Source organism: Ictalurus furcatus, chromosome 9 (assembly GCF_023375685.1).
Source record: "Ictalurus furcatus strain D&B chromosome 9, Billie_1.0, whole genome shotgun sequence".
In the NCBI taxonomy this organism is placed as follows: Eukaryota; Metazoa; Chordata; class Actinopteri; order Siluriformes; family Ictaluridae; genus Ictalurus; species Ictalurus furcatus.
The window spans coordinates 16,989,438-17,004,906 of NC_071263.1; the positions used below are offsets into that span (position 1 = coordinate 16,989,438).

Consider the following 15,469-nt stretch of genomic DNA (forward strand, 5'->3'; position numbering starts at 1 on the left):
GACAGGCTCTTTCTCATTGTGTCAGAAATTTGATTATGTCATCATCTCCACACATCTTACATTATTATCGTATGTGGGATTAATGTCAACTCCGTTTTTGTGGTGGAGTCTGATAAGCGGCCCAAATTTGACGAAAGGTTCTTCTTCTTTCGCAATAAAGTATGTGATGTTTATCTTTATTTTCAGCTGCCTCCTCTCAGGGCTCTACGGTAACAATTTATTTTAGGAGCACAGTCAAAAATTTAGGTGCACGGTTGAAGTTTAGGGGGAGTTTTTTTTGGTGTTTTTTTTTAGAGATGGTAACATTAATGTGCTACAATATAACACACAAGTAGGCATGAGAAAACTTGAGCTTGTCAATTATGACAGAATTTAGGAACATAGTGTGAGTCAGTGCACATTAATTTACTTTCTGATAAACTAAATTTAATATTTTCAGTTAATTTTACAGACTGTATGCAAAAAACAACCCTTAACCTGTTCCACCTTGTAAACAAATACAATAAACATCAATGTTCAGTCTTTGAAGTCTGCTCCTCTTAAATATATTTAAAGCTACACTATTATTTCCACTGTCATAGTTCTGGGCTGGAGCCAGTTCTCGAACCACTCTGTGTGCACTGTGCATATATCTGAATAATCTCATATAGGATGTGATTGGGTGAGTTAATTTATCCGCCAGATGCAAATTGCTTTAGTTTAATGGTGTTCATTAGGGATGCACCGATCAGGATTTTTACAGCCGATACCGATCCAGATACCAATCTTTTTTGTTTACGCTTTAATCAGGAGGTCTGTCATAAACAGTTAAATGTAAGCTCTCTGCTCATGGTCACTGTTGAGTTAAAACAATAGCAATGAGATACTGTTGGTTAATTGCTAAATAAACAACATAAAATATTTATTTTAAAATATCTTAAACAATAAAGAGTCCTAATTAAAAGTAGACTAACACAAATATGATCCATATTAGGAAAAAGGCCAATAGCCTTCTAAAGAAATAGCCAACTAAGCTTAATGTCAATTTGATATTAAATGCAACCCATAGTAATTAAACATTATTTAATTTCTCATTTTATTTATATTTTATGAAGTTATTATAATATCTATTTTTTATATTAAATGATTTATTTATAACTAAGCACATTTTCTTTTCTTTACATTTTAGTAGTTTTAATTTTGTTTGTTTATCAGTTTTAGATTGGTTCCCCCAGTACACTGTTCCATGTCTGCTGATAATATTGTGTTTTCGGGGGGATTAAATCAAAACATGGAAACTGGAGTTGACTTTTCTAGTGATATCTGGCAACTGTGAGTTTAAATGAAGTGAATTAGAGTTAGTGAAGGAGAGCAGCAGTGTTCTGTATGTTTACAGACTGAACAGTTGCTACTCTTGATTATGATTGGTGAGGAATTATTTAATAAAGAAGTTTGAATTAAAACCCACCTTGTAGCGTTAGCATTATTATTAATTTACTCCGCCCGACGCCGCTGTGTCTATACAAGGTGACAGTCACAGGTTCAGGTCATATTGCGGGATCAATAAAAGATGGTGGTTTGTGAGATCAGGAAGTTGAAGCAGATGATGTACAGTGTTACTTGTCATCATAATGGCTTCTCTGCAGTATTTACACACTTGTTTGTTTGACTGAGGTGACGAAAAGCAGTGTGAAAGTAATTTGCTCAGTGTAGATGCATTTTGGACTTCCTGTAGTTTTTATCCCGATTGTATTACACAACTCCGAACAGGTCACTCGCACCGGTGCCAATAAATATTTATTCACAGTCGCACAAAGTACTTTTCAGTCGCAAATGCGAGTGAAATGGTTGCACTATAGCACCCTGAGTTTATCTGCAAAGCTTTTTCCTGTTTGGCGTAATGACGTTTAATGTCCCCGACAACCTCTGTAGTGCCATTTAGCACTCGAGCGCTAAAATGCTCTCGTTTCCAGGATTTTGGCATTACAAAATGAAGTCATCCCTGTGCCACTCTATGGTGACTGGCTGTAAGTTTAGGAAGCGCTTGTTTTGATCTGCAGGGGAGTTTTCTATGAGCGGAGGACGAACTTTAAACATTAATATCGCAGTCGATCATGTCCATGTAATCATGGGCCGTCAAAATCGTAATCACGATCGATATCCGATTAATTGTGCAGCCCTATAACATAGCTGATCTGTTTAGATTTTAGTGTGCATAAAATGCTCATTCTTTGCTTTCTGTTCCTCCTCGCTGTCCCCTACAGGTGATGATGGAGAATGGCCGCTCCATAGTATTTGGCTTCTTTAATTTTTCATCTTCAACAGAAGCCATGGCGGCCATTAAAGGAGCGAATGGAAAGATGTTGGGCAAGAGGCCGGTGCATGTATCTCTCTCTAAGAGCAGAGAGGAGCGCAAGCCTTACCTCGCCCAGGTAGTGCAGAGGGCGGGCAGCAATATTATTGAATGGGTCTATTCTAAATAAATAAAGCACATTTAGAGACAATACTTTAGAATGCAATATTTTGATCTAGAATAGTGCAGTGGTAATACAGTTTTGCAATAATATTGTATACCAAGATAAAAGGTTTTACAATTATTGTTATATAACAATATCTAACATGTGTACTGCACCTGTAAACACACACACACACACACACACACTCAGAGTAACAAGATTCTTCTTTTCTGAATAAGTGAACATTGGTAAAAAGATAAAAAATAAAAAAGGTTAAAAAAAAAATGCTGCACAAATGATCTAGGTCTTTATCCTAGAACAGGGGTTCCCAAACTTTTCCAGGCAAGGCCCCCCAAATGACATTAACATTTGACCGAGGCCCCCCCTTTTGCAAGATGTTTTTAAAACACATTAAAAATACAGACTTCTGAATATATCCCCCTTTTTTAATTAATAATTAATAATTAATAATAATAACATCTTACATCTTTACATTACATTGTGTGTGTGTGTGTGTGTGTGTGTGGTTGTCTGAGAGTGAGAAAGAGAAAACATACTAGTGGGAGGAATGGGCACACCAAATTGTTGAGGCCCCCGGGCGCCCCCTGGCGGCCCCCACTTTGAAAACCACTGTCCTAAAATATAAATGTTGGTGTAAATGACTCAAAGCAACAGCAGTAAAGGTGCTGCTCTGTAAATCTGGTTAAATAATCAGCTAGAAAATTCCACCAAATGTTTAAACTGGGGAAATTACACTAAAATAAAATTTTAAGGAAAAAATAATGTAATTTTAAATTTGATGGCCAGAACACATCTCAAAAAAGTTGGGACAGGGGCAACAAAAGCCTGGAAAAGTGAGTGTTACTAAAAATAAACAGCTGGAGGAACACTTTGTAATTTATCAGATTAATTGGAAACATGCCAGTAACATGATTGGGTGTAAAAAGAGTAGCAGAGTCTCTCAGAAGTAAAAAGGTTCACCAATCTGTGAAAAACTGCATCTACAAATTGTGCAAATAAAGTGATATGCAATCACCTGATGTAATAAAATACATTTTTGAACTCATCTAAAATGCTAAACAAAAGTTAAATAAAAATGTTTATAACACATAATTTATAACATTTTATTAAAGAAGATTTTAGCATGTTTGCCTTACGCCTCCAGGTTTGGGGGTTTGACTCCCGCTGTGGCCCTGTGTGTGCAGAGTTTGCATGTTCTCCCCGTGCTGTGGGGGTTTCCTCTGGGTACTCTGGTTTCCTCCCCCAGTCCAGAGACATGCATGGTAGGCTGTTTGGCATGTCCAAAGTGTCCGTAGTGTGTGAATGTGTGTGTGATTGTGCCCTGTGATGGATTGGCACCCCGTCTAGGATGTACCCTGCCTTGTGCCCCATGCTCCCTGGGATAGGCTCCAGGTTTCCTGTGACCTAGTAGGATAAGTGGTGTAGATAATGGATGGATGGATGGATGTTCAAAGAATGATTTTCGTAAATGGCGCCAAAACCCCATTTTTGCACCCCTGCCCAGGATAGACTCCGACTCCACCTCGACCCGGACCAGGATAAAGTGTTTACTGAAGGTTGATCAATTCTACTTCAATTTCACTAAAAGAAGCCATGTATATGAGATTTAAGTGGGTAGAGAGATTACTTGAACACAAAAAACACTGTATGATTATACATCAATTCATAATACATCATGAATGAATTTAAACACATTTTGTTTCTTTAGATTTTCACTGAAGGAGCCAGTGCTAGTGTTAGAGCTGTTGTTAAAAAAGAAAAGAAAAGAAAAGAAAAAAGAATCAACTTCTGACCAGTGGTATAACACTTCATTTTGAATAGGTGATATAGCCTTAACTAAAGCAGGGATTACATATCTTAAAATTTAACTCAGATCAAACAAATTCACCGGAGATGTCTGAAGCAAAATACTCAAAGAAAGACAACTCCTCTAAAAATGAACACTTTAAACACGCTTCTCAGATGTTTTACACGAACTGATTAATCAGCAGGCTAATGAGTAGCTCTGCACTCTCTGAAGATGAAAATCTACTAAACGCGATCAGACCACGTGTTCATAAAAAAAAGAGGTAACCGCCATCTAGGGGCATCAACAGTTACTGCATTTAATTTACTCACTTATCAGAGCATGGTCTTTTTAAATGGGCTACATTTATGTATAGGAAACTACTGAAGCCCTTAGCGGCCATGCATGATTAATTTTTTTCTTTGTTGTATTCTCGTGATCTCGATTTAATTTTCTTGTGCTCTTGACATAACCAAAAGCTGTTTTCTCACCAAATAATTTTAATGCGAGAAAGTCTCACGCTTTGTGAATGGGACTGGTGTTACGTGCACATTGGCATCTTTGCCATTATAAATGTAATAATTGCCGTCTGTAGAGATGGACTTTATCTCCACATTAAGAGAGAGTTGTGTCCCCTTCTCAGGTGTCAGACATTAATGTGGAAGTCTTCAATCCTGCAGGGATGAGGTATTTTTGTAGGCCACCACGGAAGTTAGCGTAACCCCGGTTCCCTCGACAAAAAAAAAAACAATAGGATTATTTCAATTGGCTTTTGGATTATTGCAGAAAATAAGCTCTGTGACCAACAAAAGGTTATGATTCTTACATGTTTAGACCTGGAGTGAAAAAGTCAAGGTGGCTCTAAGATTGATACGACGATGTTTTAGGTGTGTGAAGGTGTGAGAGAGATGTGAAAATTATGGAAAAATTGAGTGCTCATGGTGTACACTGCAAAAAATGCTGTCACTGGCCAGACAAAAATCTGAGCAGAAATTTTCCATAAGTGTAAATATTGATGCCAACCACAACACACACTGTAGCAAAAGGTTGGGTGAGTGGCAGGACAAGCGATTTTAAAAGCCAAATGCTTGAATGTCAGTTCTACTTCTTCACTTCAGGTTTGTTGTTTTCTGTGGTCTATAAATGTGCAACAGCCTCTGACTAAGTGGCATGTTCATTTATCTGACTTTTATCTTTTACATGATATGAGCTACTGGTGAACATTGGCATTTGCCTGTCAAGAGTCTTAACCCTCTTGCAAGTGAAAGACTGGTAATGTGCTGAAATGTTGGGTAAACAATAGCCCAACATAGCCCCTAAAATTAAAAAAAAAAAAAAAAACAACAACAAAAAAAACAAACCTGTTCCATCTGTCAAGCTTATCACTTGACAAATGTAAAAAGTGTTTAAAAGTTTTTACATTATCTGTTATTACAGCTGCAGAATGTTTCATTATTATTTATTATTTCTGTAGAGTTTTACAATTATGTGTAGTGAAATAAGCCTTGTATTTGGGTGACACTCTGGCAATTCCTTCAGTATACTGGCTATCTTGATCAAATTAGCTTTATCAAACTTTTTCTGTTCTGTCTTACAGTGTAGCATATTGGTACCTTACATTAGCTACTTATACTTGCATTACTTTGATTAAAATGATGGATACTATCAGCTAGCTAACAAATAGTTGTTCAGTCAGTCATGACTCAAAGCTCTAAAATCTTTTGGATTGGAGGAAACCCACATGGACACAGGGACAACCTGTGACAGACCTGTTTTCACACAGGGTGCTTCTTAATACTCAAACTGAAGCTTCCTTGATTCCTTGCACCTCTGCCCTCCAGCCCGTGAACCAGAAATCGATCAAAGTCAACCATCTTGAAGAACATATCAATTTTCTAATTGCACCATGAGGAGGCAACGAACGAGGACTGAGGAAGCTGCCAGAGGAGCTAGGAACAAAAAGTGTTTCTTGTCGAAAAGTGTTTCTTGTCGAAAAACCTGACACATGATTAAATTCCCCACCTCCTTTACATCTGCCACAATCTCTAACAAAAAGTCATTTGATGATGTGATGGCATTTTGTGTGAAATATAATTAAATAATAATATGCTTACAATTAGTATTGTAATTAATTGATCCTTGCATGTTTGGATATGCAAAGCTATACAAAAGATGCGATAAATTATGTATTATTCATTAATTTGTTGTTGAATAACCCAGACATGTCACATACTATCAGTGCATTTAGCTTTATTAAGAATGTTGTTATTAACCAACCTCCAACAACATAATGTCGGATCCCTGAAGCGCAGTGAGGGAATCCAGCCAAGCACAGTCATCATTGATTGACGCCACTTTGACGTGACGTTTGAGAAAGTGAGGATATTCCATCTGACTTGCTTTGATTCCTCTCTCCTTTCAATCATTTAAGATCAGTTCAATGTGATTTTTGCTTACTCATGGTCTTATTAAGTTTTTGGGTTTCTGTCCTTGATTATGTTTTTGTCAAGGTGTTTTATCTTTTGTTTTATGTTTTTCTCTTATGTTTTCCTTAACCAGCCTTGGGTATGTTGCTTGCACGTACAGCTGAGTATAAAAGCCAACTGTATCCAACTTATATTTAGACTAAGACTGAGACTACGAAACACTGTAGTGCCCAGGGTATCTCTTTGACTATACCATAGCTCTTGGTCTCCTGATTCTCCAAGCATCTTACTTCTGGTGAAGCTGAAGCATTGTAATAATCCAGAAAAGATTTACATCACAAATCAAAGCCAAAGACAAGCAAAAGGTTGTTTTATTGGCATGACAAATATTAACATCTGTATTGCTAAAGCTTCAGTAAGCTTGGGTAAAGCTTCCTCGCATCTCATCCTTGCACCTTTCTCTCACATCCTAAGAGGAAAGGAAATGAGGATGCACAAATAAGAAATGAGAAGCATCCACAATCACCCAACCTCAGGATCAGGACCCCGGAGCTGTGAGGTATAATCATCCACCACCACACCACCTAACATATTAAACTTTTTTAACTTTATACCCATTTTTTTTATTATTAAAAATTGCATTAAAGTACACTTATACAGCATCTGGGACAGCATTACAAAATGTCAGAGCTTGAAAATGCACTATATAATGAATATTGCATAATCGTACCCCTCTGTAGTGAGCACGTAGATGATGGTATGTTAAAAAAAGAGTATTGAAACAAGGCCTAGAAATCTGCCACTTTCAACATATTTGTTGTTTCTCCAGCACAGTTGGTGGCAGTATTACATTATTGTACGTGTTCTCCCAACTGCCATTAATGCCAAAAAAAAACGGCGAAGGAATCGGAAGTTGTGTTTCTTAACCCGGAAGCAGTAGCTGGCAAACAAGCGACAATGGTGAGCAAGCGATTTTATTTCCTATCTAGTTAGACATTTCAGTCTTAAATAAGTATTTGAGTAAATCGGATAATTTGCAGGAATACTTTGAGATCTCGTTTAATCATACAATTTTAACTGTGAAAAGTAATTTTAGAATGTTTTATGTTTTTAGTGTTAGAGTTATAACATTAGCGTTCGCTAGCATGCTGTGGAGCATAACAGATTTTAGCCAGCCGCTGCCTCGGTCAGTAAATTACCCGTAGTTTTATAGCAGTTCGGGTAACCATTTAGTTAAATACAAAGGCCTTATGTGAATTATTGTAACCTTACAAGTCATTAAGGACATCATGAGGACATAAAATGTGCTGTACGCTTGTGTTGAATAGGGACAGAATCAGAGTGGAGGACATGGCCCTGGAGGAGGGAAGAAAGATGATAAAGTAAGTATCTGCTTTATTTCCCCTTGACTGTGATGCAGCTCAGTGTTTCCCACAGGATGAGAATTTAATTGTGACTGTGCGGGGTCAGTAATAAACTAGTCAAACAAAGGGTTATGAATCAACTGTTTATTGCAAACGAATTACTGCTCAAAAGAAATAACTATCCACATGTCAACATAAATAACTTAAATAAATAAATACATCAAAAGAAATAACTTTTGAAATAAATAATTTACATTATGGAATATATTTTCAAATGTGCCTGTTTGCACAGTTCGCATTGCTTGCTGAAACATTTCATTTTCCTTCTCTTGGAATATTTTTTCCCCCAAAGGCTGTCTGTAGAGGTATGAGGTATGCTTCAGGGGCAGATCCATCTTCATTTAATAACATTAAAAGTTAAGTCAGGCTTGTTGTCTATGGGGGTAGAATTGTTTCATAATTACAAATAAATAGATTATGATCCACAAATAAATGTGGTGAGTGACAAAAATGAAACAAATTCACAAATACATTGAATGAGATCCACAAATGTTAGTAGTTTAAGAAAAATAAATTAAATTGACAAATAAATAAAATGAGATTTGCTAATATTATTAATAATAATATTTTCTAAATATGTTTTAATGTCACAAATACAACTCTGCATTCATTTGTGGATAGAATCCTGTGCATTTGTGGATCTTGAAACATTTCTAGCAGTCTAAAAGTTAGACTCCGCCCACAGTCTACTCTGGCCAATCAGATAACGGCCACATTGCACTTGACCAATCGTAGCACGGTCTCGCTCCAACCAATCACGTTTTGTTTTACAATCTGGACAGGAAAAGAGTCATATTGCAGTAGAAGGTGGGTGGAGTCCAATTATTTGTGGATTTGTGTGCACTCTTGATGCTAGAAAAGTTTCAAAATCCACAAATGCACAGGATGCGATCCACAAATGAATGTAGGGTAGAGTTGTTTGTGACATTAAAATATTTGTAAAAAATATATATATATATATAATTTGCAAATCTCATTGTATTTGTCAATTTAATTTATTTTTGTGAAACTACTAACATATTTGTGGATCTCATTCAGTGCATTTGTGAATTTGTTGAATTTTTGTAAATCTCACATTTATTTGTGGATCGGAATCTATTTATTTGGAATTATGAAACGATTTTAACCGCATAGTTGTCGGCATCCCGACTCACTTTTAAAAAGATGAGCGCAAGCTGACTGCACAGAGAGAGCGAGCTAGACAGTGAATGAAGAGAGCGAGTGGTGTTGGAGAGAAAACCGGTGAACGGGAGAAATCAAACATTATTTTCTGATTGTTAACCCTGTGGGAAGGTTCCGCAGTGCCCGATTCGGTGTGAATATGGCCCACAGGTCCACTGGTCTGTGTTCATTATGAACTTAAAAGTTGGAATTCAGATTTTATTTACCTGGGTGGGCTGCTCAAGTACAGCCTATGTATGGGAAACATTGCAACTAGCAAGATGCCAGTCACATGTTTTTTCCCTATTCATTGGATTAACAAATACCAAACACTTCTTTATTGAAAGGATAAGAAAAAAAAATATGAGCCCCCAATTCCCACAAGGGTGGGAAAGAAGAAGAAGAAGACGAAAGGCCCAGACGCTGCAAGCAAGCTTCCTTTGGGTATATAAACTTCTTTTAGCCAGTCAACCTACATCATATTAACGCATAGATACGAATAAGCCATGAGATGAGCTTGTTCCTTCTGTCTTTAGTGACTCCACACACACAATGCAGACTGAAACTGCTGAAACAGGAGAGGATCAAGGACTATCTGCTGATGGAGGAGGAGTTCATCAGGAACCAAGAGCAAATGAAGCCACTTGAGGAAAAACAGGAGGTATATTTGAAAAACTATGTACATTTCCACCTGAAATGGAAACTAAATTCATGCCTAGATTATTCCCTTTATACCCCACAATCAATCATTTTAATGCCCTCTTCTGTTATAAACAAAGTCAGGTAGATACAGACTAAATGCTATAACTCCCACCAATTATTGTTGTTGTTGGTCCTTACAGGAGGAGAGGTCCAAAGTTGATGACCTGAGAGGCACTCCCATGTCAGTAGGAACTCTTGAAGAGATCATTGATGATAACCATGCCATTGTCTCTACGTCAGTGGGCTCGGAGCACTATGTCAGCATTCTCTCCTTCGTGGATAAAGACCTTCTGGAACCAGGCTGTTCTGTTTTACTGAATCACAAGGTATTACCGTTTTCCATCAAGTGTTGCATTGTCAGAGATGCAGTGTAAACTTTTGACCAACCGTAGTGCTAAATATTTTGATGTGCAGGTAAGATGAAAGAGTGCTGTTTGTTTCTTTAGGCAGTGTCAGAATATCTGCAGTAAATGCAAAATCAGTGACAGCTGAGAGTTGGAGTGAGCAGCACTGCTTTAGTGCAGTAGTGAATTCTCAGAAGAAGGGAAAAAAAGGACAAAAAATGTTAAAAGCATACAGACCTAGCTACACCAATATGACACAATATTTACAGCAGCTTGTCTCAGCAGATGCACTGTAGGTGTACTCTACACTTTAAATTCTGTGGCACTGTCTCCAGTCTAACCAAGTGTATAAAAAGTGTACCGTAATTTCCGGACTATAAGCCGCTACTTTTTTCACACGCTTTGAACACTGCGGCTTAAACAATGATGCGGCTAATTTATGGATTTTTACGGGCTAACGAGCTTACCAATGAAATTACCGAACAGGTCACAGTCGACCAATAAAACTGTTCGAATTAAATCAAACGCACTCACACTAAATTCTTCAGATCAGTCATTTTGCGCTTCATGCACACACCCTTATCATGGAAAACACACGAAGAAATGCATATGATGCAGCTTTCAAGTTAAAGGCAATGGATCTGGCTGTCGAAGAAGGAAATAGCATGCGAGGAGCAACTTTTGCTCAAGTCTGCCAGTGGATCCTAACAGCGTGGCGCAGTGTCAAAAAATCTATCACCAGCGGGTTTCGAAAGGCTGGACTGCTGTGTGATGAAGAGGACAGCACGAGCTCAAGGGCGAATTTGCCTCGAGACGTAAGTGACATTGAGAGCGACAACAAAAGAGAGACTGAGGAAGTGTGTGACGAAGTACCGGTAATTCTGAGGCTGTTCAATTCCGACACTGAAGAAGACGACTTTAGTGGTTTTAGTGCGCAGGAGGAAGATGAAGATAGCGATCAATGACTTTTCCTGGTAGGCAACTGTATTTTTTATTTTTTTAACCAGCCGTGTTACAGGCACTGTTTGGAATAAAGTATTTACGGTACGTATTTAATTAAAAGTTAAAAAAAATCTCTGTGTAACATCTTTCTGTGTACATATCTCATGTTTACAACGTGGACACCTGCGGCTTATAGACAACTGGAATTTCCCACTTGGATTCAATAGTTATTTTATCTTATGTTGATTGTACAAAAATTTTTGTTCTATATGCACCAAAAAATACAAAATCTCCCTTTTTGTTTTTTTATTAGAAAGGTTTTTTTGGGAATGTGTACAGCACTGCTTAGCCCAAACTAGACAGTTGTTATGATCAGTAATGCCATGTTCTTCTGTGTATTTAATTGCTGTTTTTTACTGTAAAGTTCTGAACATGCAGCAGGGGTAGCAGTGTAGCATGTTTACAAGAGTAGCGGCTTACACAACCAAAGGGTTTCGGTGCACTCGTCCATTTGCGCAGAGAAATGGAGAATGCTGTGGTGTGGTTTAGGGGGAGTCCAGAGGGAGGGAGTTGTAAAAATTTTGGGAAGTGAAAACTCTGAAGTATGTGTGAAAGTGTGACACTGTTTAAAAAATAAATAAAATATTAGTGATATGAACGTCTTTGTTTGCAGGTGCATGCCGTGATCGGTGTGCTGATGGATGACACCGATCCTCTGGTGACCGTGATGAAAGTGGAAAAGGCTCCTCAGGAGACATATGCTGACATTGGAGGCCTGGACAACCAAATTCAAGAGATCAAGGTACGAGACGTGTCAAGCACACAGAGGCGGATATTCTTGCTATATTTACTTTTCAGTTCTTTTGAGAATTTTTTTTTTCTTTGTACCTTGATAATGCTGACAACTCATATTGTTCTTCTTATGCAGGAGTCAGTTGAGCTTCCACTTACACACCCAGAGTATTACGAGGAGATGGGAATAAAGCCTCCTAAAGGAGTCATTCTGTATGGTGCACCAGGGACAGGTCAGTCAAAACACCTAACAGAGTGAACACTTGGTTTAAAATGATTAGCCTAAATAAAATGATCCGGTGCTTTGGTGAGGACTGAATCACTGATTATGTTGACATGAAATATTATGGTTTATAGGTAAGACCCTGTTGGCTAAAGCTGTGGCCAATCAGACATCTGCCACATTCCTGAGGGTGGTGGGTTCAGAGCTGATTCAGAAATACCTGGGCGATGGTCCCAAACTAGTCCGAGAGCTTTTCAGAGTTGCAGAGGAGCATGCCCCCTCCATAGTCTTCATTGATGAGATTGACGCCATAGGAACAAAAAGGTAAGACAGATGTGTGCTGTTGGTAGGAACGTTTATTCTCAACAGTCATAGAAGCCTCCCAGTGTTCATACAGTGTGCAACATTTTCTCCTACTGATGTAACTGGAACGATACAACCCAATCTAAAAAAATTATTTGTTGTTTGCTGATTTCCCATCTCTCTTCATTTAATCATAATGCTTGTATATACAGTTTTGGGTTTTGGAATGGGCATGCTTTATTATAAATAGTGAATAGCATGAATAGCAGCGGAATGATCTGTTTTCTCATACATACTACCAGATTAGTGTCTCTTGTAGATACAATAGCACTTCTTCACTTAAACAGCACTAAAGAGTGATGAATGCAAGGCTGGACCAAACAACTGCCTGCTCTCTAAGGCTGCATCTGAACTCGCATACCGTGACAGTACCTACTGCATTCCATTCAGTACCTATGGGAAAAAACGTTCAGAAACCGTACATACTGATCAGTATAAGTGTTGAGCGTGAATACGATCTGGACGTACTACACGGCGTGAATTCTGACAGCGCTGACTACCTTATGGGATAGCGCCAGTGTCCAGTGGTTCTATACTGCAGAATCACAGTGGAAACACGTGAGTCACGCCTACTGTTTTATGAATACTGAGAATTCGGACATTTTACTCCTTTGGTGTACTGCTTTTCACCTACTGGGCAGTAGGGATATTCGGACACAGCCTAAGTTGTCAGGTTTTTTTGTTTGTTTGTTTGTTTGTTTTTTTCCCCTTCAGTGTTTTGTTAGGATGTTAATGTATTATGCCTATATATCACTTCTTAAAGATAGTTCAGATACTTATATGCACATTACCGAAGTAAATATTACACCATGAAATACGTATGGTATTTCTTTGAATTTACTGCCTTAACCATTACCTAAAGCTTAGTTCACACTACACGATTTTAAGCCGGATTTGCAAGTCAGCAAGCTCACCGACAAAAGCCCTTTGATCCGAGTCAAATCGGCAATCGATCATTGTGTGAACTACTCAACGACGCATCAAAGAGGCTCACGGACACTTCGCCAACGCCAGACAGATGTTTGACATGCTAAATATCTGGAGCTGTCGGGCAACTCCACATCCTTTGGTGTGAAAAGTGTTTTCATTGGCAGTGCTTTCAATGACGAGCTACAGCCAGTGAGAGAGCAAGGCATGGGGTGAGGTCACCGTGAGGAAGGGAAACCTGTGAAACCTATGGTAGAAACATAAAGAGGAGAAAATGTACATATAATCCATTCTTTCAATCACTTTGTTCGTCTTTTCCTTTTTGGTGTTTCTTCAGCACGGATCTTCACGCAAACAGCTCGCACCGCTTGTTTCTGTCCTACGTTCATCTTCAAATAAACAACTTCTGTTTAGTGCATGGCTTTCTTGTCATATGTCCGTCACGTTTCTCATGTTTTCGTGACAGTGTAGTTTGTACACCAGATAGTCTCGTGGGGTGACAGTTGGATTGTGTAGTGGGTGACCCCTGAGCAATCATGTAGTGTGAACACCACAACGACTTCCAAGACTCCCGTCAGCAAGTTGTGTAGTGTGAACTAGCCTTTAGACAAATTTAATATAGTCAGGTCATAAAAAGTGACACATTTACAGCATTACCAACATATTATAATGGAGCAGATTTAGCTTTGACAAAATAATTTGTTTTAGTACATTTTCCTGATTGCATGAGTTAAGTTGGTGTTTTGCAATGTGCCCTGTGTAGGTACGACTCCAACTCAGGTGGAGAGAGAGAGATCCAGAGGACCATGCTGGAGCTCCTGAACCAACTGGATGGATTTGACTCCCGTGGTGACGTCAAAGTAATCATGGCTACTAATCGGATAGAAACACTTGACCCCGCCCTCATCCGTCCAGGTCGGTTGCTGAGCTAACATGCTGTGTTCAGTGCATTCAGATTGTTACTATCTGGGCTTGTGATCATTTTCAAGTCCGATCGTTGTTCCCTTCCTATGAATCGTTCTCAGAACATATACATCGTATCTTTGCTTCAAGACTGAAAATGTTGTGTGGTTCTGCAGGTAGAATCGACCGTAAGATTGAGTTCCCACTGCCTGATGAGAAGACCAAGCGTAGAATCTTCCAGATTCACACCAGCAGGATGACTTTGGCAGCTGACGTAACCCTCGATGACCTTATCCTCGCTAAAGATGACCTTTCTGGCGCTGACATAAAGGTAAGGTCCTGAAGAAATCAAATTAGGACTAGCATTTACATGTTTTAGATATTCTATAAAATAGTGTCAACTAATTACTTCAAGCCCTTACTGCAATTACTATAACTGCACCTGTGCCTTTGTTCATGCAAATTGTTCAACAGATGAATAACTCTACTGCCACCTTCTGCATCATATCGCTAATTATTTTGATTATTGAAAGTTGTGATGTAGACATGAGCAATTTAGTTAAAATGTGTGGACTAATGAATTTCACACATGTTTTTCTCAGGCGATTTGCACAGAAGCAGGGCTTATGGCCTTGAGGGAGAGGAGGATGAAAGTAACAAATGAAGACTTCAAGAAGTCTAAAGAGAATGTGCTCTACAAAAAACAGGAAGGGACCCCAGAGGGCCTCTACCTTTAAGTTGGCAATGGCCAAATGTGAGCCCCGTCATACAAAAAAACACTTCTTTTTATTACGCTTGCTTCTGTTTGGGTTGGATGTTACTTCTGCCTCTTGCAAATAAAATGTGTTCCAGTTACATTTAGTAGTCTTGTGTAGAAACTGGCAGTACAATTGTCACCTATTTTACCTTTAAGAAATCCAATATAAAACATGTATTCCTCCTGCAGGGGCCTTGAACACACTAAAACAGACAACCTTGACACTGATGTGACAAGACTTCACATACACTGCTTTTAAAAAA

General features: G+C 38.5%; 1 protein-coding gene across 1 annotated transcript; it reads left to right on the forward strand.

The window, feature by feature from the left end:
* Positions 1–7,525: 7,525 nt before the first annotated feature.
* Positions 7,526–15,306, forward strand: psmc1a (proteasome 26S subunit, ATPase 1a). The gene is made up of 11 exons (XM_053632915.1): positions 7,526–7,628; positions 7,997–8,050; positions 9,601–9,697; positions 9,790–9,914; positions 10,096–10,281; positions 11,915–12,043; positions 12,170–12,266; positions 12,391–12,580; positions 14,310–14,461; positions 14,626–14,780; positions 15,052–15,306. The coding sequence occupies exons 1-11, from the start codon at positions 7,626–7,628 to the stop codon at positions 15,184–15,186; spliced, it is 1,323 nt and encodes a 440-aa protein (XP_053488890.1). The 5' UTR covers positions 7,526–7,625; the 3' UTR covers positions 15,187–15,306.
* The last annotated feature ends 163 nt before the right edge of the window (positions 15,307–15,469 follow it).

Coding starts and splice junctions, on each gene's coding strand:
- psmc1a (XM_053632915.1), top strand. Junction 9,698..9,789: donor TGCAAGCAAGCTTCCTTTGG/GTATATAAACTT, acceptor TTCTGTCTTTAG/TGACTCCACACACACAATGC. Junction 12,581..14,309: donor GACGCCATAGGAACAAAAAG/GTAAGACAGATG, acceptor TGCCCTGTGTAG/GTACGACTCCAACTCAGGTG.